The sequence below is a fragment of the Dysidea avara genome, chromosome 9 (assembly GCF_963678975.1).
Source record: "Dysidea avara chromosome 9, odDysAvar1.4, whole genome shotgun sequence".
Lineage (NCBI taxonomy): Eukaryota > Metazoa > Porifera > Demospongiae > Dictyoceratida > Dysideidae > Dysidea > Dysidea avara.
The window spans coordinates 26,297,126-26,321,058 of record NC_089280.1 but is presented as its reverse complement, the minus strand read 5'-3'; the positions used below and the strand labels follow the sequence as shown (position 1 = coordinate 26,321,058).

The window sequence follows — 23,933 nt, the reverse complement described above, 5'->3', positions numbered from 1 at the left end:
CCCAGCTGCTGTGGCTCATGGATCAAGTTGGTTTGGGATTTTTTCCCTGCATTCTAGCTAGCAGAGTTAAAATGAATCAAATGTCACTGAGATTCTAACTCTCTGTGGTGACAGCCTCTTCACAGGTCCCTAGTGGGATAGCAATCACAAAGATTACGGAGTACAAAAATTTTGGACACAATATACAAAAATTAATCTTTATAAATTAAAACATGACGTGCTTAGAAGTTGATGCTTTTGGTTTAGTAGTTCTGACAATTGGGGGCAGTACTAGTGGTGTGGTGGAGTGACCCTTCCTAGCTTGTTGGCAGGTGTCGGTCAAACATTGAAGAAGAAAACTACAAGAACATAATGCCATATTGTTGTATGTGGAAGAGTTTCCCCTTACCTGATCTCAGCTTTAGTCTTCTTGTAGTATTGTTCAATAGAGTTCACCTCAGGTTGTATTAGTGGTGCAGTGATGGGCTATAGCAGAGAATGATAAGTGATGTTGAAAAATCAGTACCAAGTGTCACAAATTTGACTACTCCATTAGAAAATCTGAACCACTCAAAAAAATTTTCTTATTCCTAAAGTTATTACTTTTCTTTTATCATCAGGATACCCACTTGCCATGTTTCCTGACTCTGCTTAAATTCTTATACAATAGAATACCAAATTATTTTACTGAACAACAACTGGTTGCTCTATTAGAGTACTACATGAGAGACATTTTAGTTGTCATCGAAACTCCAGATGGCCCCAGAGACTTTAGATATGAGCTGTGCATGTGACATAATTCACTGGTTTGTGACTTCATGATGGTTACCATATAAAGGGAAACTTTTACAGGAAAAACTTTGGCGATTTGCTACAAATTCGTCAAAGTTTATCTTGCCAATTACTCATAGCACCTGATCTTTATAGCTAAAGATTATATTGAGTTTGAAACTCACCAAAGTTTATTTCTCCAAATGCAATTTAGCTGGGTACTTTCCAAAGTTTATAGTCCCCTCTACACAGTAGTAGCAGGGGCGGATCCAGGAGGGGGGCCGGGGGCTTTGAGGGATGAAACCCCCCCCCCCCCCCCTCCCGCTTCACTTTTAGGCTTTACTTGATCAATATGCTTAGGATATGCAACAAGGACCCAGATCAGCATCGGAGGTGTACAAGATCGAGATACTCTAATAGAGCAGTCACCTAACTACTCTAATAGAACATTCACTGGAAGCATATAGTTGGTTCTGTTATAGAATTTTTACAAATCTGCCCGGCTACACCTATACATACAATGAAGTGCATTGGTCTGTTTAAAAGATTTGATTCATCCACTTGTGTAGTTAATATAATATGTATGGCAATACTTAATTCAGGTACACAATTTCCATTGAAAATGCTCTCAGATTCAATGTCTTATCATTCAAATTTCAAAATTTTCCAACTTCAACATTATTATTCTAACATGCACCTATTGTTGTGCAATTGTGAGAGGGTGCATTATGTGCTTAGTTGTCTATACCTACCTAAACTTTACAAAATGCTTCAGAGAGCCATACCTATAATCTAAAGGCAATATATAAAATATCTACTGGCAGAAATATGAATTTTTATGTGGAAATGTTTCCAAATTGCAGTATTTTAGCATCTATTTTTCTGGGGGGCATGCCCCCAGACCCCCTAGTTCCAGTATGCTCCACACACCTCCACCCAAGAGATTAGTACCTTGAGTTAGCCCCACCCCTTCCATTATAAATCCTAGATCCTCCCCTGAGTAGCTATACCACATAGCTAAATAAAAATACATTTATTTTAAGGATACAGCATGGTTTATAAGTAATAAAAAGTTTTCCTCATACACTATCTGACTCACCTGGGTGACATTACAGCCAACTGAATACTTGGCATGAAGTGATAGACAGCGGAAAGTCAACACCATCTCATGCTATTAACAGTATAGAGCAGATAACACAAGGATGGGGGTATACATAACAATACCTGATTAGTGATCTTGAGATTAAACTGTTGACTGAGTTGAATATCCATAACTGATGATGCCTGTAGCTCCCTCCATTTCCATCTCTTCCTAACCTTCCCTCCTGGTTCAAATAATTTCCCAACTGAATGACTGAACAGTAATCTATAAAATAGTCAAATAAAAAAAAAGAAACCCCTGATATTTTAACCAACTTGAATGTGTGATCTTTGTAGAAAGTGTAAGCTCTCCCTGCTTCGTCAAAGTAACCAAGTAATCCCCCAGCAGGTTCATCCTGTATAACAGGTTATACTAGACATTACTTCATCATTCTAGTTACCTCAAACAGAATGAACGACTTCAAACCTGGGTAGACAGTGGTAGCAACTACTGCTAATTTACCTGATAAATATCTTTGAAGTGTCAAAGAAAATTAAATACGAAAAATTGATTTTTATGTAGACTCCTGACTATATATGTAATATACATGCATTTTAATATTGAGTTTCTGTGCTAATAAAAATTACTCATATAAGGTATATCTTTCTTCAAAGGCTAAAGACTTCTACCAAACATTTTTTTACATCCATCTAGGCCAATACATACCAGGATTTAACAAGGTGGAATGGTGATAAATTCTTTGCAGTACCATGGAGATGTCAGCTCATTTACAGTGTAGCAAAACTTTAATAAAATGTTCTAGTATTCAATGCCTTATTCCTAAATATAACTTTTGACTACCTCTTAGCTCTTTCCTCCTTTAAATGGGGGCATTTCAGTGCCCCATTTAATCCCCAATCCACCCTTGTATATATTAAATGATAGTCATGGATACCGACAATGTCCTGTTCCATCAGGTAGAATCACTTGGAAGATTTTACCATTAGTATAAGTCTTAACTATTGGCACAATCCTATCAGCTACCTCCTACAACAAGAAGTTACAACATCAAATGGCAGAACAAGTTATCTCACTTTAACCGTGTCTCTGAAAATGATTGTTGGCAGTTGAGAGTCAACTCGTTGAACTGATGCTTTGTCCCTTCTCCTCCTTCGTTGGTGAGTCACTTGTTGGGGTGCTGGACGTTGATATCTCCCTGAGCTGACACGTACCACCCAACTTGGGTTCTTTGATGATTGCAATGAAAAGTTGATGGTCTTCATTTGTTTGCTCACTACAAACATGTCTCACATGACACTAAAAATGTTATCTTGTTGTTGCTTACATGTGAAGAAGCTGGCACTTTGAAGTATCTTAATTGGGTCAATTAGTTTACCACTTTCACTTATCATTGCCCGTCTGTGCAGTCTCTTGCTCCGCACCCTGCAACATTTGGTGTGTATATACAAACTTGTATACATGAATTTGTGTTGTTTACTGGCAGCACAAGCATGACCATGGCTTAAACGGATGTGTAAAAGTTTACTATAGATCTCTCCTTGTGTATAAAATATGATCATTTATTTAACATTATTTGCAAGACTGATAGGTACCCCATAGATATACAACATAGTAGGATGACCTATACATATATCAGGGGTATATGCTGAAAAGGAGTTTCCTAACAGACTGTTCTATTAGAGTAGTTGATACCTGACTGCTTTATTAGAATATCTTGATCTTTTCCCCGGTTCAGAATAGCTAAATTGATGTTGCTATCAACAGTTGTTATTTAGAAGTTTGCAATATGTCCCATTCCATGAAGGATCTCTTGCTGATATGGAAACACCTGTAGTTTCAGTTAATTCTTAACGTACCAAATGCAGCTAAAATTCAACCCCTAGAAACCTCCTTGGGTATTCCCCTACAAATACAAGTGTACACACATTTATTACCGAGCTTGTGCTTGCACCTCCGCTGCTTTCTTCATCAGCTTCTTACCAGGCTTCACGTCAATCTGTTTAGCTTGTTCAGTTTGTAGTGCCTTAATCATCTGTTGCATGTAACTGGTAGTTAGCTCAATGAACAGTTTATAATCTCGACAACAATAACCACCACTATCATCATCCTACAGGTGGTACAACATGACTAGTACACAGTTTAATAGTACAGTGAAACTAATAGGGGACCAAAAACAACAAGATGGCTTTACTAATGAGGTAAACCTTTGGGACCTACTTGACATGGCTCGTGACATGGTCACTGTAATGAGATGGTCTTAGTAATGAGGTCATGAAGTACATGTTAGCTGTGTGGTCAGTAGCTATACTGAAATGGTTTTATTAAAAACATGCATACTCACATCTTCAGAATCAGATGAATCACTACCATCATGATGTGTACGTTTTCTCTGTACTGGGACAAAATCAGGATCAATTTCTGCACCACAAAATTCACAAGTCAATATATGCTGATCATCCTTATCAGAAGGGTCCACTGGATCAGACACATTTGCTGACTGCTCTTCAGACTCTCTTGGATACTTGATGATCCGAGGTGTAGTGGCATCAGCTGAAGATGGTGATACAGCAATAGTTGTACTGGTATTAAGAGTTTGGGGTGATAAGTGATCGGGTGGCCTTTTCTGTTGTCTTTGTTGCTGCTGTTCCTGCTGCTGTTGTTGTTGTTGTTGTTGTGAGGATACCACTGCAGGTAGGACATCACAACTCGAGGTATCCACACTGTCTGTGACTCCATCGCTCATCACTGTGTTCACATCACATCCCGTGTCACTACTACCATTGGTGAGGGTGTCTTCATCATCTACTGTACTTTCTGTGTACAGCAAAGAATATTTCTAATTTGGTTTAAAATATTTAACAACTGTATGTGAAATTCAACATTCAAGTATTCGTCATTATCCCTTCCACGTTTCCCAAACTTTACATAGCAGATTGCTGCTGACTAGGAAAATGGTTAACTGGCATAAGCTTTTATACTGGCAAAACCTTCCACAACTGTAACCAGATCTTTACAACTCACGGTAGCTCAGAAAACCATCCACAAGTGTGGCACTGAATCAGTTATAGAGCAGGTGCACAAGAGCCCACACATTTATTAACATAACTAGTTGAGCATAAAAGTTCAACATTTCTTAATTATACACTAATAAGGTGTGCAACATGTTAAGACTGATGAGGGTAGTAAAAGTGTAAGTGTGGAAAGATCATTATTGCGCGGCAGGTAAAATCGGTCTTGGTAGAACCATCAATGATACCATACTGGTAAATATTATCTTAGAATAAAGGAGGCTACAGTGATGTCTCTCATTCATGCACAAAGGCCCAAGAAGATGGAGGTGTGCCACGCCCACTATATGATTGACAAACCTTCGTTCAACTTCTCCGCAAAATCTGGCGGTACGGACAGGTGCCATGTCGTCTCCTCTACTCCTAGTTGCTTGTAATAGTTAGATACTTTCGCCAAATCCTCTCGCCAGCTCCAGTTTGTTTGTACAGCTACTGACGGCATCGTCACGTGATGTTTTTGAGACGTTTATTATGGATCCGCTGTTCTGCCCAACCCAGAACTGTACTCGCCTGAAACTTGTTGGCTATAGTGTGGACCTCGCTAGTAAGAAGCTGTGATAGTGCTAGTTTAGTTCTTCAACGCTTTGTTACACCGTGGTGATATTTAATTAGAATCAAGCTGTATTTGAAATTCGTAGGGTAAACAAGCTTGTCTAAGATGATTGACATGATTATGGAGCCGGTTGGTCTCCTTTTAGACTGGCTAAAGATGTTTTTATCATTATCAGTGACAATTGGTGGAATAATGGTGGAGGTATTGAAATGGCTCTGTCAATATTCTTCACACATATTGTCTATGCTACGTTTAGTGAGGATACTCCTACTCTGGGCTATTGACATCACATGGCTGGTGACTGGAGTGATAATAAACTTATCAGTCATTGCTGGAGGGTGGTTAATTCAGTGTGTGTTTGCTGTATGTCAGATAGCAGTCGTTACTATGGAATACTGTTATTATGGGATATCATTCCTGCCCATCTTATTGTACAATTTTGTAACACAGGGTTTCAGTGTGGCTGTATCCATGGCAACAAGTAGCTGGTACTTCTTACAAGAAAGTGTTTGGCCTTTAATAGTGCATTGTGTAACATTTGTGCTGTCGTTCATTGCTAGTGCAATCATTTTGTTGTATGACATGTTGTGTGTATTGTGGGAGTATGTCGTCACTACTGTTGTAACAGTTGTACAGTTTTCTCAAGACTCAATCCTTCCATACATGATCACTATTTGTAGTGGACTATTCTATGTGTTGTTGAGTGTAGTGAACTACTGCTATACCACGATAATAGCAATCATTTACTATTTGACTAATTTAACTTTACAAGTGATAGAATTACTACCTGGAACATTTCAACCAGTAATTACAGATTTAGTGCATTATATTTCTGACTTTATCTCTAGTGTTATCACTGTGATATTTGACATACTGAGCTACTTCATCAGTTTGTGTATAAAGGTAGTTGAGCTGATATTGACTAGCCCAGCATTTTGGGCCCTTCTAGTGACTGCAATAATCCTGTCCACCTTGTTCTGCTGGTTTAGTAAACACTGGCTTAACAGAAGGCCTGAACCAGTGGTGCTAGTTGATGCCCACCCTGTGGTCACAGCTGAAGAGAGACAAGCAGAGTCACGAGAAGGAAGAAACAGAACAATACTGAATTCAGTTGCAGCACACCAGTCGAGTGTTTCTACATCAACAGGTGATGCTGTGAAGAAGATGGAAAAGTTGGAAGAAGAAATGTTGTGTGTTGTGTGTCAAGCAAACAAGAAGAATATTCTTCTACAGCCATGTAACCATGTGTGCCTATGTCCCTCCTGTGTCAAAGAAGTGATGAGACAAAACACCCATTGTCCATTGTGTAGAAAACGTATCAGTAGTTGGACTAAGGTGTATTTGTAGTCACCACCATTTCTGTTGTATTATACTGTACTACTGGTTGATGATGTGTGTCACTTGAATCATGTCTTACTGTGATGTATGTCATAATTACATTAATATTAATGTAAGTTGTATGCCATGTATGCTGTTCAGGTTTACCCCTCTTAGTGGTGTGGGACCATGAGTGGAACTTAGTTTGTGGTCTGTACCTTCAAGCTTGCATATGTGTTCCAAGTTATTAAACCGGACATGCAACACTAAATGGACTCTTCCAATCCAGGAGCATTATCTGACTAACTTAAAATGTGAAAACTTTAACAAAGAAAAAAAAATCCACATTCTGAGCTTGATCTCACTACTTTTCACAAGTTATCAAGAGTCCTTACCTGTGCTAGCTGCCAATTTTTGACTATTTTAAATGCAACACAATATAAAAATGACCTAGCCTATAATGGCTATAAAGCACCCCAACCCTATCTATGGAACTAATTCCCTTAATTAAAGTGTGCCCAAAAAAATTAGCCCGATGGCATATATAGTACTCAACTGTCACTACTATGCTGTGTAAGGTTGGTATCCATGTAGCTATGTTATGCAACATATTCGGGTATTCCCCATAATACAATTTCAGAGCGGAAATGTTGAATGGTTGAACTGCTTCCTCAGTTTTTCCGTTCGTCTTAAGGATGGGGAAGAAGAAGAAGAATCAACGTATGGGTGGTTCGCCATCTCTGAATCAGCCTTTCACGAGCAGTAGCGGTGTTTCTAACGAGGATGCGAGCGAGGATGAGACGCCAAGCCAAGTTGGAGCACCTAGGTCAGTTTGACAGTCCGCAGTCGAATCATAGTGAAAGGCTTGACCTCTTTGTTTGTAATTTGCCATCTTTTGTGTGGGGTGGGGAAAACAGAAGGGAAACCGAGGTCATAAAGGGGTGGGAGGGAAGGGGGATATCTAGGAAACTGATGTAGGTGCCCCAAAACCGCTGCTATATTTATAATAGACTAGTATCTATGGTTTAAAGTTAGACTAGTATCAATAGGCTAGTAATAGTATCTATGGTATTAGGATGGGGAGCAGGAGATCATGAGTTCAGATAATCTGGCCAGTTTATTTCTCTCGTAGCTTGCATGTGAGAGTAAGAACAGTAATGAAGCTTGTTTTATCAATAAAATAGTTGGATTTACCGTCAAAGTATCTCCTGTTCCCAGTTTTTCGGTTCAAGGAAAATAGCAGTTTGGCCACAAGACTTTATGCACCTATCAATTTCAACCCCCCATCCCAGGGGATCCCCATACACTTACTGGAGATTTGACATCTACACTTGCCCCAATCCTGGGGCTTTTGATAGCGGCAGTTTGCTGAACCAAAAATTATTTTAAGTAAATCAAATCCCCTATAGAAACCCCTCTATCGAGATGGGGGTTTTGACAAGTTTCTTAGCACCAATACTGGAGAATTTGATTTGTCAAATCCCCCCAGTACCGGGGAATTTGACACTAGACTTTGTCAAATCCCCTGTAATGCCCCACGGTGGGGGGCTGGGGCATGACATTGATAAGTATTATTGCATGACCCAGTGTGAAAAAAATTTGTATGAGGTAAATACTTGTTTAATTCTAACAGGAAGGTATGGGTGTGCATGCATGAGTATTATAGAGGCGTATTAATACACTGTCAAATGTAAAAGGCTCAACTATAAACCTGGTCATAGATGTTTATTTTGTAACCATCATACTAGAAGAGTACTGAAATACTATTATGAATAAGTGGGGTCAGTACAAAGTGCACCAGTAGAGGAGACAAGGGTAATTTTGATTGTGCAATTAATTGTCACTGGCCTTAATAATTTAATCAGAATTTTTACTTATAATTGTTTATGATTCACTGCCTGTATCACTTTTCTGAAATCACCAGATTTATATCGAGCTATGTATATAATTGGTGTGCAGTGTTTAGCTTTATATCAGTCCTTTGATAGCAATTATCAGTCCTTTGATAGCAATTATCAGCCTGTATCTAAGGAGGAGGGGGCTTCACTGGGCTAAGTGTCCATAAATGTACTAGTGCACTGAGATACTGGTAGCAAACGAACCAGGGATCTAGGCAATAAAAGTTAGTGAGACAAAATGTATAGATTAAATACACTCAGGAATCCATAAATTTACTCTGAACTGTCAGCGTATTATTACCCATCCACTTGCATATATAGTTGAGTAGAATCAATCTTTATTGGTTGTTCAATCTCTACAATCTGGCTTCCCTTGTTCATAGCAGCTATAAGTAGTAAAAAAGTGGGTAGCAAATGACTACATAGCAACAGTTACTGTGACCAGTAAATATGTCTGTGACAAAAATTAGGTCCCTAAAAGGCCATTTCATTATTCAATTTCTTCACTTGTGATTATTATTGCTAGTTCATCAGTGGCCGATTTAGGGGGTTTCAAGATTTCCATGGTAACCCCCTTTTAAAAGATGATTATACAACAGTCAAGTAATTTATTTAATTATTGTGGCATGTGTCTATAATATGCGATGTGCTTGCTCAGCGCTCCATAAATATTTATTTTACAGATAATTTTACACTAAAATTGATGCCAAATGCAGTTCCAAAGCATCTAAATTCAAAATTTTCCTTGGGGGGGGGGGCAACACATGCATAGTGGTGAAGCACACTCACCCATGTCAGTGTATATGCACCCCCCACACTGGAAGCCCCCTTTATAAATTCCTAGATCCGCCACCGTTCATGTAGGATAGGAATAAGCACAATGTTTGTAACCATGAAGTCTGCAGTAGCTAATTGAAGCAATATAGATTGGAGCCACCAAAAAATTCTAGTTTTTTAGCATTTTTTATTGCAAAAATAAGTTATTCATAATTTCTTACTAATTGCCTATAATTAGCTGCAAATGACCATTGCAGATTGCAAAATTTTCACATTAAAATCACCTGCAATGTCTTTCCAGAATCGCAATGAAACAGTAATAAAGTTAGCAGGGATGTATATGTGCTATCGAAAGCTATACTGTTATCATGGATCACATCTGTAGTGTCACTAAAATAGTTATTAACCATGCATATACAAGCCCTGCTAACAGTACTATAGTATCAGAGTTCATAGTTGAAATCTTGGTCATCAGTTTCCTGGTATTACTGTTGTCAATGATAGGAAACCTGGTCACTGCAAAATGACTTGTTCTAGTTCAATGAAAAAGGAGGAGTTACATTATGTAATTGCCACTTTTATCTCCACAGCATCTATGTATAAAACTCCCAAAACTGGATTTTGAATCCAAATAAATTTATTTCCGACAGGAAATAAGTTCACAGCAATCTCCTTGCCAAATGAGTATAAATTTTACTGGTATCCTGAAAATGCTCATTACTCTAGCTCATGACTTTTTGTTTATTCATTCTGGCTGTTATAAAATAACCATCTAAAATTTTAACTATATACTTCAAGTTAGAAGCTCAGTGTTGTTCATTATGTGTTAATGAGTATACTGTCCAAGGCCCATACAAGGATAAAATACTTCAAGTGATTAGTTCTCTGTATTCTACAGGTCTCACCAATATGATGTAGAGAGAGTAGAAGACGAATCACCATTTTTACCTCCAATGCCAAGAGAACGATATAATGCTTACATGTTTACAGTTGATAAAAAGTCACCAAACCGTCATCACTTGATGCTACTAATTCCTTGTGTCATCATGGTCTTCGTGTTGATGTTCATCAGTTATGTTTACAACTGCAATAGATGGATGGCAATAGTGGAATTGTGTGGCAGTGTGTTTTTAATCACTAGTGATGCCATTTTCTTGTTACGCTTTCCACAATTTCTTATCTTCACGCGCTTTGTAACTTGTACTATTGTTGCTTGTGTCATGCAGTGTATTGGAAATTATGTGTGGTGTCAACATTTGGACTGGTCTCATGAAAGTGTCCTCTCATATCTACCATACATCCTATTTGTACCTTACTGTGTAAAGTTGTATTACCTCTTCTTGTTGCTGAAAGCTAACTTCATCACTCTACAGACTGTATTACTGGTGGATGCCTTTCGTGACACGCTGTTGTGTTACCCCATAACAACAATATACTACACCCCCAGACCAGTTCATAACATTGATTACAAATCAGGTAACTTGGTTGTTCTTGGACATATCATTACAGTGTTAGATAAAATATTTTTGAGATGTCGTAGCAAAGTGCTAAAACGTGATGATACCACTAGTTATTATGACAAGCTAACAGAGATGTTGGCCATGTTTGTTACAGTTAAACGGTGTTTGTACCGTCGTAATGCTGAGTTTAAAAAGATGCAAACTGAGTATGAAGAAACTTTAAGAAAGTTTGATTGCATCAAGAAAAGCTACAGGGAGATTAAGAAGGAACGATATGAACTAAGGAAACAATTAGATGATGCTCTTAGCAGAGATCTTGATGATGCTAACAAAATCATGGCTAAGCAGCTGACAAAGTTACGAGAAAATGTTAACTGTTGTATATGTCATGACAGAATGAAGAACATTCTGTTACAACCATGCAACCATTTGTCAGTTTGTGAGCAATGCCTGGAGGAGGTGTTAATACATCACAACAGAACGTGTCCTCTGTGTAGAGAGAAATTTGAAAAACATGTCAAAGTGTTTTTGTGACTGAGAAATGGCTCAATAATTAATTTATTACCTTGTAAATTATTCAATGTACTAACTGTACTACTATCACATGATCATAACAGTTAATATATATGCATTGTATAATGTTCTTCCTGTAACATCATCAGAGGTGGGTGAGTAATGCAGTAGCTGCCACTTTGGCATATAGTATGATTAAAAATTAATTGTACAAATCTTAATACAACTTGCATGAGTACAATAGCATAATGCTATTGTACATTTGCTTCATCCAAAATGACAAAGCCATATGGCTCTGTCATTTTGGATGAATGAAGCAAATGCGCATGGTCAAGATGTAGTGCACAGAGTATTCAAAGTAACAAGTTTATATCACTGCATGTTTAGTTTCAAGTGAGCCAAATAATTCAATGCATTGCATGGTCTCTACTTTTCCTGGGCTAATGACAATAGTATGATCAGTGACAGCAGGCAAATGGGTGGGGATACGTCGTTCACCAGTACGGCTATTTTGTTGCATGACATGTTGAGACAGTGTATGTTTGGTTTTATTATGGCTTTATGGTACTGCATGCGCAGGTATATGCAATCAGCAGTATTGGGGAAGATCTGCTAGCCTCAGTAGACTAGTACTGTATGCGTAGACGAATATGGTCGCACAATTATGCTTATGAAACTCAATATACTGTTCCAGGTAGCATAAAGGTCATTCCATGTCAAATCAACCAGGAGTTTAGGTTCACCTCTCAGAATTAATTTTGATGAAATTTGGTGTGTTTCTATATAGTACCTGTGGTGCTTATCACTCATGCAAATTTTTAGCTCCATACACCCTATAGTTTCTGATTTATGACCACAAAGATTTTGAATATTTCATGAAAATTTGGTCCATCTCTAGTTACAAAATCAACTGTAACTTCACACTGTGTAAAAATTTGTAAACGCAATTTTCACTGATGAAAGACCGTTGATTGACCTTTCCATTGATCCCTAAATTATGGGATATATATTTAATTATGGTTTGAAAGTGCTGTATTGAAAATTTTAATCCTTTGTATTTCAAAGAAATGATGCTTGAAATTCTTCAAATTTTTGTGGATAATGATTGGATCATGGTCTATGTTTGATAAAACTTTTGTGGTAGGACCACGATGGGCTCAAGAAATATAATGAATTATGTTGTGATATGTAGTGGAATTTTGTACCGTATGGGTGTGTACACCTCCAATAACCATTCGCAACAATAAGTTTGTCTTACAGAGTGAAAGTGTCTAGGTACAGTGCAACCTGTATTAGTGACCACCTGTATTCTATGTGCTGCAGTTAATTTATACTTCCTATGTTGTATTAATGTACATATCCAACAATTAAGCGACTTTTAATATTTTTTTTTTATTGACAAGATAGCTACACCGATAAATTAATGTATAACACCAATGTATAACTCCAAAGCATCAAAACTTTCTATTTATCCAAAAATGGTCCTTATTAGACAGGTGGACTTTTACAGATCTGACCTGACCAGTGTATGTCCATAAACATATCATGTGAATGTTGTACCATCTCTTCAGAAATGCCTCCTTTATTAAGTTGAATCCCACTGTACTGGACTTAGCCCTATTTAAATGTGTGTATGTGGTTGCATAGGTACGCAAAACAAAGTTCTTCAAAAGGAATACCTGGACACCTTGATAACCAGGCAGGGTGCATGTGCCCTACCCCCGTCTCCTTCAAAAATCATACAAAAGATCAAGATACTCTAATAGAGCAGTCAGTCAACTACTCTAACCTTCACAATAATTGATACTTGTATTTGTAGCACTAACCCATGGATGTGTACACTTAGCTATATAACCTGCTAGGGATTAAATGCATCTGGTAGCTACTTTTCATGTCATTACTTATTTCGGGTTTGTAACTGAACACATGACTGCATGTCACTGCATGGTCCTTACAGCTCTTGATCAAAGCAGATTACTTAGAAAGCATGATTTATTACATATTTATGCTTAAAACTACACACAGGTCCCTAGTGGGATAGCACTTAATATGAGTGAGTATATATGTTACAATAGGTGTAATCAAGAGTAAAATTAAGGTTGAATTTACAAAGTAGCATGCATTATTTAAAATTCCAAATATCTATGTTGTTACAACTCATATGTAGGATATTTCTAGATAGACTGTTCCATAATCGAATTGAAGCTGTACTTGTATGCGTCAATAGCTGTGTCTGTGGGCTGTATGAGGTATACTTGGATGGTACTGCTGATACAGGTGTATACCTTTAATACCACAGATTTGTAGCCACATACATATGTAGCTAACTTACTCAGTAACTGCATGATAGCCAGTAAGCATGACTGCGGGACTAACTATTTTTTACTATATTGATAACTTGACTTATAAGCATTATGGGTTATTCCATGTCAAATCAACCACACAAGGCACTGTATCACCAGCTTGCTATCTCCATTCCATCATATTACTTATATACCATCAATGAGAGCAACCAGATCACACCACCCTTTACATTTCATTATACCATCTTCATCCATAAAGTCATATCAGAACAGTTACTTCTCCAAGAATGGAATACCTTGCCACTTAATATTATTGAAACCTCTGACTCGAATTTATTTACATCACTTTTACAATCACATGCATTACTGCACTAACTTGTAATTAGATAATTGTTTTACATTGTAACTTTCTTTTCTCATACCAGCAGGGCTGACTGCTCTGTATAAATAAATAGCTAAATAAAGAAATAAATAAATAAATAAGTACCATGAATACAGGATGTCAAGGGTGGATTTGGGGGGGGTGGGGGGGGGGTGGGGGGGCTATGGGGGCTGAATCCCCCCTCCCTCTTCACTTTTAGGCTTTATTTGAATATGCTGAGGATTATAGTGAAATTTTGTCTTAGCATAATTATATATGATCACTAATAATACAGATACTCATAAACCCACCTTATAAACATCTTTCCAATTAGGTATTATTAGTGGATTTATGCTAAAGGTTATACAACAAGGACCCGGATCAGCATTGGAGGTGTACAAGATCGAGATACTCTAATAGAGCAGTCAGCTAACCACTCTAATAGAACATTCACTGGAAGCATATAGTTGGTTCTGTTATGGCAAATCTGCCTGCACCTATAGCTACATACAATGAAGTGCATTGGTCTGTTTAAAAGGCTTGATTCATCTACTTGTGTAGTTACCGGTACAGACTTGGGTACAGATATGCTTAATTCAGGTACACAGTTTCCATTGAAAATGCTCTCAGGTTCAATCTCGAATTTCAGTTCCAACCGGCATTATTATTCTATCATGCACGCTTGTGAGAGGGTGCATCTTGTGGTGTTTTAACATCTATTTTTCAAAATTTTCCTGCGGGGGGTAGGAGGGGCCGGGGGGCATGCCCCCCAGACTCTCTTACTTCCAGCATACTGTCCACCCAAGAGATTAGTAGTCTGGCGCGGCCGCCCCTTCGCAAATGCGAAGGGGCGGCTGCGCCACACTAAGAGATTATAGTACCTTGAGCTAGCCTCCCCTTTTATAAATCCTAGATCCGCCCCTGGTTTTGTGCAACATTCCAACAATAATAACAAAATGCCGCTAAACTGTAATGAAGGAAAAAATTATCGGATCAACTGCCCGTCAGTACCTAAAGTCGTCTTGAGACTCAAGACGACTTGAGTTTCTTAAGACGACTTGAGTGAATCTTATATTCGCGATCTAAAATTTTGCGATTGACTACGTCGCGCGTTTTATCGATATAATCAATAATTTTCTCTGAGCACTTCTAAAGCCTCAATACAATATCGTAAGTATTCTATGGCTTCAATTTTTCAGTTTCTCAAGACGACTTCAGTTTCTCAAGACGACTTCAGCTTCTCAAGACGACTTCAGCTTCTCAATACGTCCAAGACGACTTCAGCTTCTCAAGACGACTTCCGCTTCTCACTGAGCTTCTGAAGGTGACTCGAGTTTCTATAGATGGATTTTAATGGTGGATGTTTTATTAGAGTATTTGACTGTTCTGTGAGATAGAATATTTAGACTTTGAGCAGTTTCTTGTGCCCCCTACACCATCTTTGAGTCCATTAATGAGTTGCTTTGGTTGAAAAGCATTAAACCATGCATTATTTAGCATGTTCAAGTATTGGGAATCATACCATTACTGGAGAACTTAGCAAATACTGGACTGCTAGAAATGACCTAACTGTTTGTGATTCTTTACTTCTTTTCAGAGCTCGTATTGTTGTCCCTGCAAATCTGCAACATGACACCTTATGCAAAATCCATCAAGGCCAATAAGGGATAGAGAGATGCCGTCAACTAGTAGCAACCTCAGTGTGGTGGCCAGTAGTATCTTCACAATTGGAACAATTTATAAAGCAATGTCCTACTTGCGTGAAACTTACACCACCAGCCAGAGAACCAATGCTCAGCTCAGTGCTACCTAAGTACCCCTGGCAAAAAGTGGCTACTGACTTATTTGAACTGAACAAACAATCCTATCTCTTAGTAGTAGATTACTACTCACGCTTTCTGGAGGTGATCAAGCTAAGCTCTACCACTTCATCAAGTATTGAAAGTGCAATAAAGAGCATTTTTGCTTGACATGGTATCCCCCAAACCGTCATAAACGATAATGGTCCTCAATATGACTCGACTGAAATGAAAGAGTTTTCGTCAGCTTATGGCTTTAAGCATGTAACATCAAGCCCCTACTATCTGCAAAGTAACGGTTTAGCAGAACGCGTGGTGAAGACAGTTAAGGGCCTCCTACACGACACTTCAGATATGGCACTCAGTGTCCTAAGCTACAGAGCTACTCCACTACCATGGTGCCATTTGAGTCCTGCTGAACTCCTGATGGGCAGGCGGCTTAGGACAGAACTACCGCAAGTTGCCAACTAGCTAGTTCCTAACTGGCCACGTTTTCAAGGCTTTGTGGAGAAAGATAGACTGCACAAAGAACAACAAAAAGAGAATTATGACCACAGTCACAGGGTGAAAACAGCAGCTATCCTTCCTGAAAACACTGATGTGTGGGTAAACACACAAGGCAGAAATGTTCCAGGAACTGTTGTTACCACTGCCACCACCCCTAGATCTTATATTGTTACTATGCCATCTGGGGCGATTTGACGAAACCGCATAGAGCAACGTTCAGAAGAAGCAATGACCCAATCACACCAACCAGACAATGACAACAGAAGAGTTACCAGATCTCAAACTGGAACACAGATAAGACCACCTAACAGACTCACATATTCTTGAGACTTTTGAAAGGGAGATGTGGTGTGAACTATGTATTACTGAACGACATGCACACAGACTTTGTATGTAACCTTTCAAGTGTATGTATTAGCTAGCTATAATTGACTTATACTGTAATGATGTATGACATCATTTGTAGCTGTATGGTTGCCTCTATATATATTGTGTGTTGTACTTCTATATATCATTCTCATTAGTAACTATCTATTGGCGACAACTGCGAGTTACACTACGTTAGCATCACACTACATATGGTATGCATCCAAGGGTTCTTAAAGAAGCTGTAGCTCAGTTATGTTTCCCATTTACAGTTTTATTTTAACGATCATTAGATGAGGGTTTCTTACCTGAAGACTGGAAAGCAGCAAAAGTAATTCCTATTTTCGAAAAAGGAGAAAAGTCTAATCCCGGAAACTATCATCGAATAAATTTAACATCTGTATATGTGACCGGATTTGCGAAAAGGTACCTTTTCCACACATTTGACATACCAGCAAACAAAATGTCATAACTGTTGACTCCTTGCACTGATTGACTTTCTGTTTGTATCAAAATGTAACCAACTAATGTAGGCATATTCATGGAAAATTGCAGACACATGCTTGCAATGATACAAAAGTTACAACGTTTGGAAGTTGAAAAAATGGGTCAAATTTTATGTGTGAAAAAAGGTACCTTTTCGCAAATCCGGTCACATATAGTATGTAAGGTTTTGAGTCTATTATTAGAGAAGAAATTATTAATGTCATGTCAGCCTACAATCTTCTCTCAAACACACAGTATGGCTTTTTACCAAAGAGATCATGTATGTCTCAACTTCTAATAGTAATGAAATTCTGGACAGATGAAATTCAAAAGGATAACCCAGTTGATGTTATTTATATCAACTTATAATAAACTTCGATAAAGTACCCCACGAGAGACTCCTCATTACGTTAAAGGCATATGGGATTACAGAAAACTATTAACATGGATACGATCATTTCTCAAGCAGCGGAAACAACAAGTATCAGTAAATTTTTAATGGTATTGAATCTGACTGCATTAATGTAAAGTGTGGAGTCCCACAGGGATCTGTTTTAGGCCCTATTTTCATTATCATGTATATTAATGACTTACCCAGTGTTCTAACAAATCCTTGTTTACTTTTTGCTGATGACACCAAAGTGTATAGCTGTATTACAAATGATAATGCCATTGAAAGACTACAACATTACATTGTTACGCTAGAAAAATGGTCAGAGGTGTGGAAGATGCCTATTAACATCTTAAAATGTAAAATTTGGGATATTCTAACCCAAATCATAATCTATTCTATGGGTGGTAGACATATCAAACAAACCACTTGTAGTACACATTCCTCAATTATGCTTAGCCATGCAGCATATTTTATCAACATTTAGTGGCAAATTAAATCCTTGCATTGCAGTAAAACTTTCAAATGCAATTGTGTTCATTTTCAGCTGGAGTTAACTGGACATCATAACACAGATGCCAACAATTTGCTGACTACAAGTTCATTTAGCTATATAGCTACCAATATTATGGCATGTCACTTTCCAGTGCTGGTTCTCAGTTTAGCTACAGTGCTCACTACAAGTGGCCAGCACAGCATTTAACTAAACCACTTCCAGATTCAATCCTGGGAGGGAAAATTTTCATTTTTTCTGGGAGTGGGGGCATGCTCTCAAACAGACTAGAGCATGGTACAGTACTAAGCAAAAAATCCCTACTTCATATCTTTAAATTTTACTGTTATATATGGTAACGCTCAAAATATTTGAAAGACCCAAACCTGAAATCTCAACCAGCAACCCCCCTTGATTTATTTCTGTACCAGTATCTGCCACTATGGATTTGCAATTTGTTTTATTAATTAATGAAGATTGTTGGGGATAGAACAATTTTGTATTCTACGTACAGGCCACCTTCGGTATACGCAAGAGACTGATTGAATTGCAATGTGAAATATGTGTATACAAAGTCTCCTAATATGTGCTAGAATTTATATAATTATTTTAATAACTGTCAATTTTATACACTTCGTTGCTTTATTAGAGTATCTACATGACTGCGCATTTTGACAAGAAGAAACAGCCCGGTTGGGCTGTTTTAATTCAAAAATAACATCAAGAATAAGTCACAGACACACACACTTATCCATTCAGCAAGCCTTGCTACTTTTTATCCTGGGATTCTCCTTGTAAACTTCACTATGCCTGTGAAACACAATAATATAACAACAATATGAACAAAATGGCAAATTTCAGTTTTGTCTGAAATATACTTACTGTTTCCTCTCTACTCGATACTCACTAGTGGACCTATACTCCTTGCAAAGAATCACCAGATGGTTGTTTTGAGTTGAAGAATGTGCTTTCCAAGGTGGTTTTTGGTGCGTGTTCTATTAGGGTTTTTGCAAAAAAAAACATGGGTGATCCCTATTATTAACCACTATCGTGGTCCTTGATAGTATTTTCATTTAAATGTAAAATGGCTTTAAAAATGCAAATTTAAATGCTAAAACCAATAATACTGCAACTTTTATCCAAGATTTTTCCAAACTTATTTTCAACAGGAGGGGCTGTGCTCCCCCAGGCCCCACCTTTGAATTGCTTACGTATGCATGTTAGACTGAGACTGCACAAGAAGTTATCGACCATTCAACGAAGCATATGATTAAGAGTTCATAATTTTAGTAGTAGGAGAGAGTGTCTGGTCTAACTGAAATACATTCACCAAACACACTGCATTAAATAACTCAGTCTTTTCTCAAAATTAATAAAGGCTTGACCTTATCAACACCAATCAACAGTTCTCTATCACCAGTAGAGGTATTAATCTGAACTTAACACAGTGTGTTTGTACAGGTCATACTCCCATACAAATACCTATTATGAACTCTTGGTATGATGACCCACCAACAATATATCTAAGTTAATTGACTGGATGTGGTTATTGCAGCAATATATATACTATTAGTACTCGACTTTGAAGATCATCTCACCTCAGCATTACATAATGAATAAATTTGGCAACCCTTATAACCATACCTGCTAGTTTTGGGTGGATACCTTCTTCCTTCATTACATGCAGAGTTTATCAATTTTTATTAAGCAGCGATAGAGCTCAGGCTCAGAAATGTTAATAGTCCACTAAAATAGAACCTGGGAGTAACTTCAATAAGGCATATTGCAAAAAAATACTGATGTACAAGTTATATCAAGACACACGGTAGTGTGTTGTGCGGCCCAAGAAGCCGGCGCGCAACACCTGTGAGTATATTGACAGGAAGAAAGAAAACGCAATTTTCGCACCTCCGTAGCTCTGTGATGCCTTGATGAAACAATACGATTTTTGCTGTGAACACTCCCTCCACCTTCAGCACTCCACATTCAAAATTTGAGCGAAATCGCTTCAAGCGTTCCCGAGATATGCGACTTCAAAAATTGGCTTAGTTTCTTCGTTTTTTTCTTCTTATTTTTCTTCCTCTTTTCGCACACTTACAAAAACTGCTATAAAACGCGAACGCAATATCCGATTGCCTTGAAATTTGGCACACTGAAGGAGGGTATAACGGCGCATCACTGTACCAACTTTGGCTGAAATACGATAAACAGCAAAAGAGTTATGAGCGATTATTCACGAAAAATAACACCAATATGTTGTCACGCCTACAGGGTAAACCGCGTATGGGAAGAAGCTGAAAATCGGTGGGTGAATAGGTTAACTGTTGAACCTCAAACCTTTTGTGGTTTGAAAGAAATCGAGCTAAAAACCAGGAAGATACCACGAAAAAACCAACAGTGTGTAACAATTACGCAATTGAGATTAGCTAATAAAAAACTACTACTTGCCACGCCTACCAGATAAACCGCTTGGGGTAATGCTTTGAAAATCGCTGTATAGATGGAGCAATCATCTTAGAAAGGCTCTTCAATGGCGTAGAAGAATCAGACTTAAAGCCACGGAGTTATAACACGAAATCCAACTTGGTGCAGCAAGTGCGAGATCGAGATACTCTAATAGAGCAGTCACCCTAATAGAGCAGTCACCCTGAAGAGAATTCAAGAGATCAGCAAGAAACAAGTAACCTGTATAGAGATCAGCTACAAACAAGTTACCCTGTAGAGAGATCAGCTACAAACAATTCACCCTGTAGAGAGATCAGCTAAAAGAAGTTACCTTGTAGGGAGTTCATGCAACTATGGAAAGAGATAGTTCAGCTAGAAGAAATCACCTTGTAGAGTTCAGCTACAAAGAAACTACCATGTAGAGAGTTCAGTTACAAACAAATCGCCCTGTAGAGAGATCAATAGAAGAAATTACCTTGTAGATAGTTCAGCTACAAAGAAACCATCATGTAGAGAGTTCAGCTACAAACAAATCTCCCTGTAGAGAGATCAGCTAGAAGAAGTTTCCTTGTAGAGAGTTCAGCTACAAACAAATCACCCTCTAGAAAAATCAGCTAGAAGAAGTCACCTTGTAGAGACTTCAGTTACAAAGAAACCATCATGTAGAGAGTTCAGCTACAAACTAGTGACCTTGTAGAGACATCAGCTAAAAGAAGTTACCTTATAGAGAGTTCAGCTACAAAGAAACCATCATGTAGAGAGTTCAGCTGCAAACAAATCACCTGTAGAGAGTTCAGCTACAAACAAATCTCCCTGTAGAGAGATCAGCTAGAAGAAATTACCTTGTAGAGAGTTCAGTTACAAAGAAACCACCATGTAGAGAGTTCAGCTTCAAAGAAATCACCCTGTAGAAAATTCATCCACAAACAATTTGCCCTGTAGAAAGACCAGTTAGAATAAGTTACTTTGTAGAGAGTTCAGCTACAAAGAAACCATTCTGTAAAGAGCTCAGCTGCAAACAAATCACCTGCACAGAATTCAGCTACAAACAAATCACCCTGTAGAGAGATCATCTAGAAGAAGTTACCTTGTAGATAGTTCAGCTACAAACAAATCACCCTATAGAGAGATCAGCTAGAAAAAGTTACCTTGTAGATTATTCAGCTACAAACAATTCACCCTGTAGAGAGAGCAGCAAGAAGAAGTCACCTTGTAGAGTGTTCAGTTACAAAGAAACCACCATGGAGAGTTCTGTAATAAATATATGTATTATATATATATAATTTGTACATTTACTGATAAAATCAGAAATATTTAAGTACATCTGCTTCATCTTTTCTTCTTCCTGTGGTAAAGAAAAAAAGACAGGTTAAAAAAGTCCCAAAGCCGCTATGGCCACCTTTGGGGTATAGAAATACAAAAAGAAATGAAATCTAATCCAAAACAGCCAAGCTGTAAAAAAAACAGTGCGGCCCTCAAAAAGGCTATGGTGAAAAAAGTTGTGAAATCCAAGGTGGCGGCCAAGAAATGGCTGTGATGGTAGATTAATGGTAAAAATTTTAATAACGGCAATTTAGGTGAATTTTTTGCCAAGACCAAGCGGCACAAAAATTCACCTGAAATGTCGTTATTAAAATTTTTACCATTAATCTACCATCACAGCCATTTCTTGGCCGCCACCTTGGATTTCACAACTTTTTTCACCGTAGCCTTTTTGAGGGCCGCACTGTTTTTTTACAGCTTGGCTGTTTTGGATTAGATATTGATTACTCTAAATGTCTATAGTCATGCCTATTACAATTTGCAGGGATATGTTAGAACTAGTCAGATGGCAACTGATAATGCTGATTCGCTGCAGATAAGTTGTGGAAGGTCAGAGCTAAGCAAGATACTTTTTGCTTTTTCCCGTTAGCAATATTAAAGCTGTTGTCTTTTTTATATGTTATCAATGAACTTTGCTCTGTAGTCTAAGAGTATTATTGTGCTATGCTAAACTGTTTAGCCTAATTTCAGAAGACCTATACAATTTTGATATTTTCATTATGCAGAACCAAAGATGATGCAATAGTTATCACTGATATTGAAGAATGCGACAACCAGTGCTCTTCATCAACTGGCATTCCTGGATCACTCACAGGTAGAACATACTTTGACCTCTTCTACAACAACTTTGACCTCTTCTACAATTTCCTGTGAGGTCGTGCCCCCACACCCCATCCTAGATAGAGCACGCATGCTTTGCATGTACCCAAGCTGTATCAAACAGTTACCATGCCTCTCAGCCCCCTCACTTAAAATTTGTTGCTACGCCCCTGGTGGAGGGCATTTCCATTGCAAAAATCTTCTTGTTTCATAAAAGCAAGATGCATAGATTATGTATGCGTGATAATTGCATTATCGTTTTTCCTGTTAATAACACACTGGTGTGGCGTGCCGGCTTCTTGGGCCGTGCGACGCACCATCGTGTAACTTGATAGATACTTTGTATTATGATTCAGAAGCTAAAAAAATGTATTAGCTATGTATCTTAAATAGGTACTTACTCTGAATGTATGCTTATGCACACATACATAGTGCATGCACAATAGCCTCAAGTTTCGCTATAATGTTGCGATTTAGAGCTAGCCCCATTACTATTTACAATTAGCCCAAAGTCTCTTTCAACTCGTCTTTTGGTCACTACTAGCTAGCCCCCTTTAGCATCTGGTTTGCATAACATATACCTTGAAGCCTCTTGTATGCATACTATAATATCTTATGTGTCAATGTATATATAAATAATTTATTACAGGACTAAAGGAATTCATGGAATATATAACAGGGAGTGCTAGCACCTACAACAAGAAAGTCATGATAAAATTTGATGAACCTGATGAGTATGGTGCAATAGCCATTGGTACATGCGGCTCGGAGTTGTCACTTCCAAAGGGAGTGTTCACAGCTGAAGACTACACCATTTTAAAATGGCACTGGATGCTGCAATAGCTGGTCATGAAAATTTAAAATTTAATATGGCATAAGCATCTGAACATTGCCTGCAATAATTCTTGTACAATCCGCTAAGCGTACTATTATTTTGCAAACATAATGGTCACCATGATTTGTAAATACATAGCTATATAACATGTTTAGTAAAATTGTGCTGCAAGTAAGAAATTATCACATTAAAATTATACTACACTTTTTATCTTGTCATTATGGGGGAATAAATGCATATGGTTTCCTACAATTAGTGGTTGCAGGTTTCAAAGGAAGCATCATACTTGTAGCAGCTATATACATCTATAATTGTACGTAGGTCAATGACATGGTTAAATCACAAATTATAGATGGAAAATCAAGAC

At 37.9% G+C, this 23,933-nt stretch overlaps 3 protein-coding genes across 5 annotated transcripts; 2 read left to right on the top strand and 1 right to left on the bottom strand.

Moving 5' to 3' along the window:
* Positions 1 to 110: 110 nt before the first annotated feature.
* Positions 111 to 5,398, bottom strand: LOC136266060 (uncharacterized). Of its 2 annotated transcripts, none has more exons than XM_066061019.1 (12): positions 5,217 to 5,398; positions 4,194 to 4,662; positions 3,787 to 3,959; positions 3,177 to 3,274; positions 2,926 to 3,125; positions 2,787 to 2,878; positions 2,292 to 2,364; positions 2,167 to 2,246; positions 1,975 to 2,116; positions 1,850 to 1,921; positions 389 to 465; positions 111 to 338 (listed from the first exon to the last, which is right to left on the bottom strand). In XM_066061019.1, exons 1-12 carry the CDS (start codon positions 5,360 to 5,362, stop codon positions 206 to 208), a joined length of 1,755 nt encoding a protein of 584 aa, XP_065917091.1. In that variant the 5' UTR covers positions 5,363 to 5,398; the 3' UTR covers positions 111 to 205. The 2 variants fall into 2 exon arrangements, with proteins under 2 accessions (XP_065917091.1, XP_065917090.1); XM_066061018.1 differs by having other exon boundaries at positions 113 to 338; positions 4,194 to 4,666; positions 5,221 to 5,398.
* LOC136266062 (E3 ubiquitin-protein ligase RNF26-like) lies at positions 5,315 to 7,066 on the top strand. 2 transcript variants are annotated; one of them, XM_066061021.1, is made up of 3 exons: positions 5,449 to 5,464; positions 5,559 to 5,674; positions 5,730 to 7,047. In XM_066061021.1, the coding sequence occupies exon 3, from the start codon at positions 5,861 to 5,863 to the stop codon at positions 6,818 to 6,820; it is 960 nt and encodes a 319-aa protein (XP_065917093.1). In that variant the 5' UTR covers positions 5,449 to 5,464; positions 5,559 to 5,674; positions 5,730 to 5,860; the 3' UTR covers positions 6,821 to 7,047. The 2 variants fall into 2 exon arrangements, with proteins under 2 accessions (XP_065917092.1, XP_065917093.1); XM_066061020.1 differs by having other exon boundaries at positions 5,315 to 5,464; positions 5,559 to 7,066.
* Positions 7,067 to 7,401: 335 nt separating this feature from the next.
* On the top strand, positions 7,402 to 11,569 carry LOC136265876 (uncharacterized). The gene is made up of 2 exons (XM_066060813.1): positions 7,402 to 7,616; positions 10,364 to 11,569. Exons 1-2 carry the CDS (start codon positions 7,486 to 7,488, stop codon positions 11,457 to 11,459), a joined length of 1,227 nt encoding a protein of 408 aa, XP_065916885.1. The 5' UTR covers positions 7,402 to 7,485; the 3' UTR covers positions 11,460 to 11,569.
* The last annotated feature ends 12,364 nt before the right edge of the window (positions 11,570 to 23,933 follow it).

Bases quoted from the DNA above. Each gene is read 5' to 3' on its own strand.
- LOC136266060 (XM_066061019.1), bottom strand. From the start codon at position 5,362: ATGCCGTCAGTAGCTGTACAAACAAACTGGAGCTGGCGAGAGGATTTG. The intron at 3,126-3,176 runs GTAAGCAACAAC...ACATGTTTGTAG, and splicing joins AAGTGCCAGCTTCTTCACAT to TGAGCAAACAAATGAAGACC. The intron at 466-1,849 runs GTGAGTCAGATA...TCTCTGCTATAG, and splicing joins TTGGCTGTAATGTCACCCAG to CCCATCACTGCACCACTAAT.
- LOC136266062 (XM_066061020.1), top strand. From the start codon at position 5,579: ATGATTGACATGATTATGGAGCCGGTTGGTCTCCTTTTAGACTGGCTA.
- LOC136265876 (XM_066060813.1), top strand. From the start codon at position 7,486: ATGGGGAAGAAGAAGAAGAATCAACGTATGGGTGGTTCGCCATCTCTG. The intron at 7,617-10,363 runs GTCAGTTTGACA...TGTATTCTACAG, and splicing joins AGCCAAGTTGGAGCACCTAG to GTCTCACCAATATGATGTAG.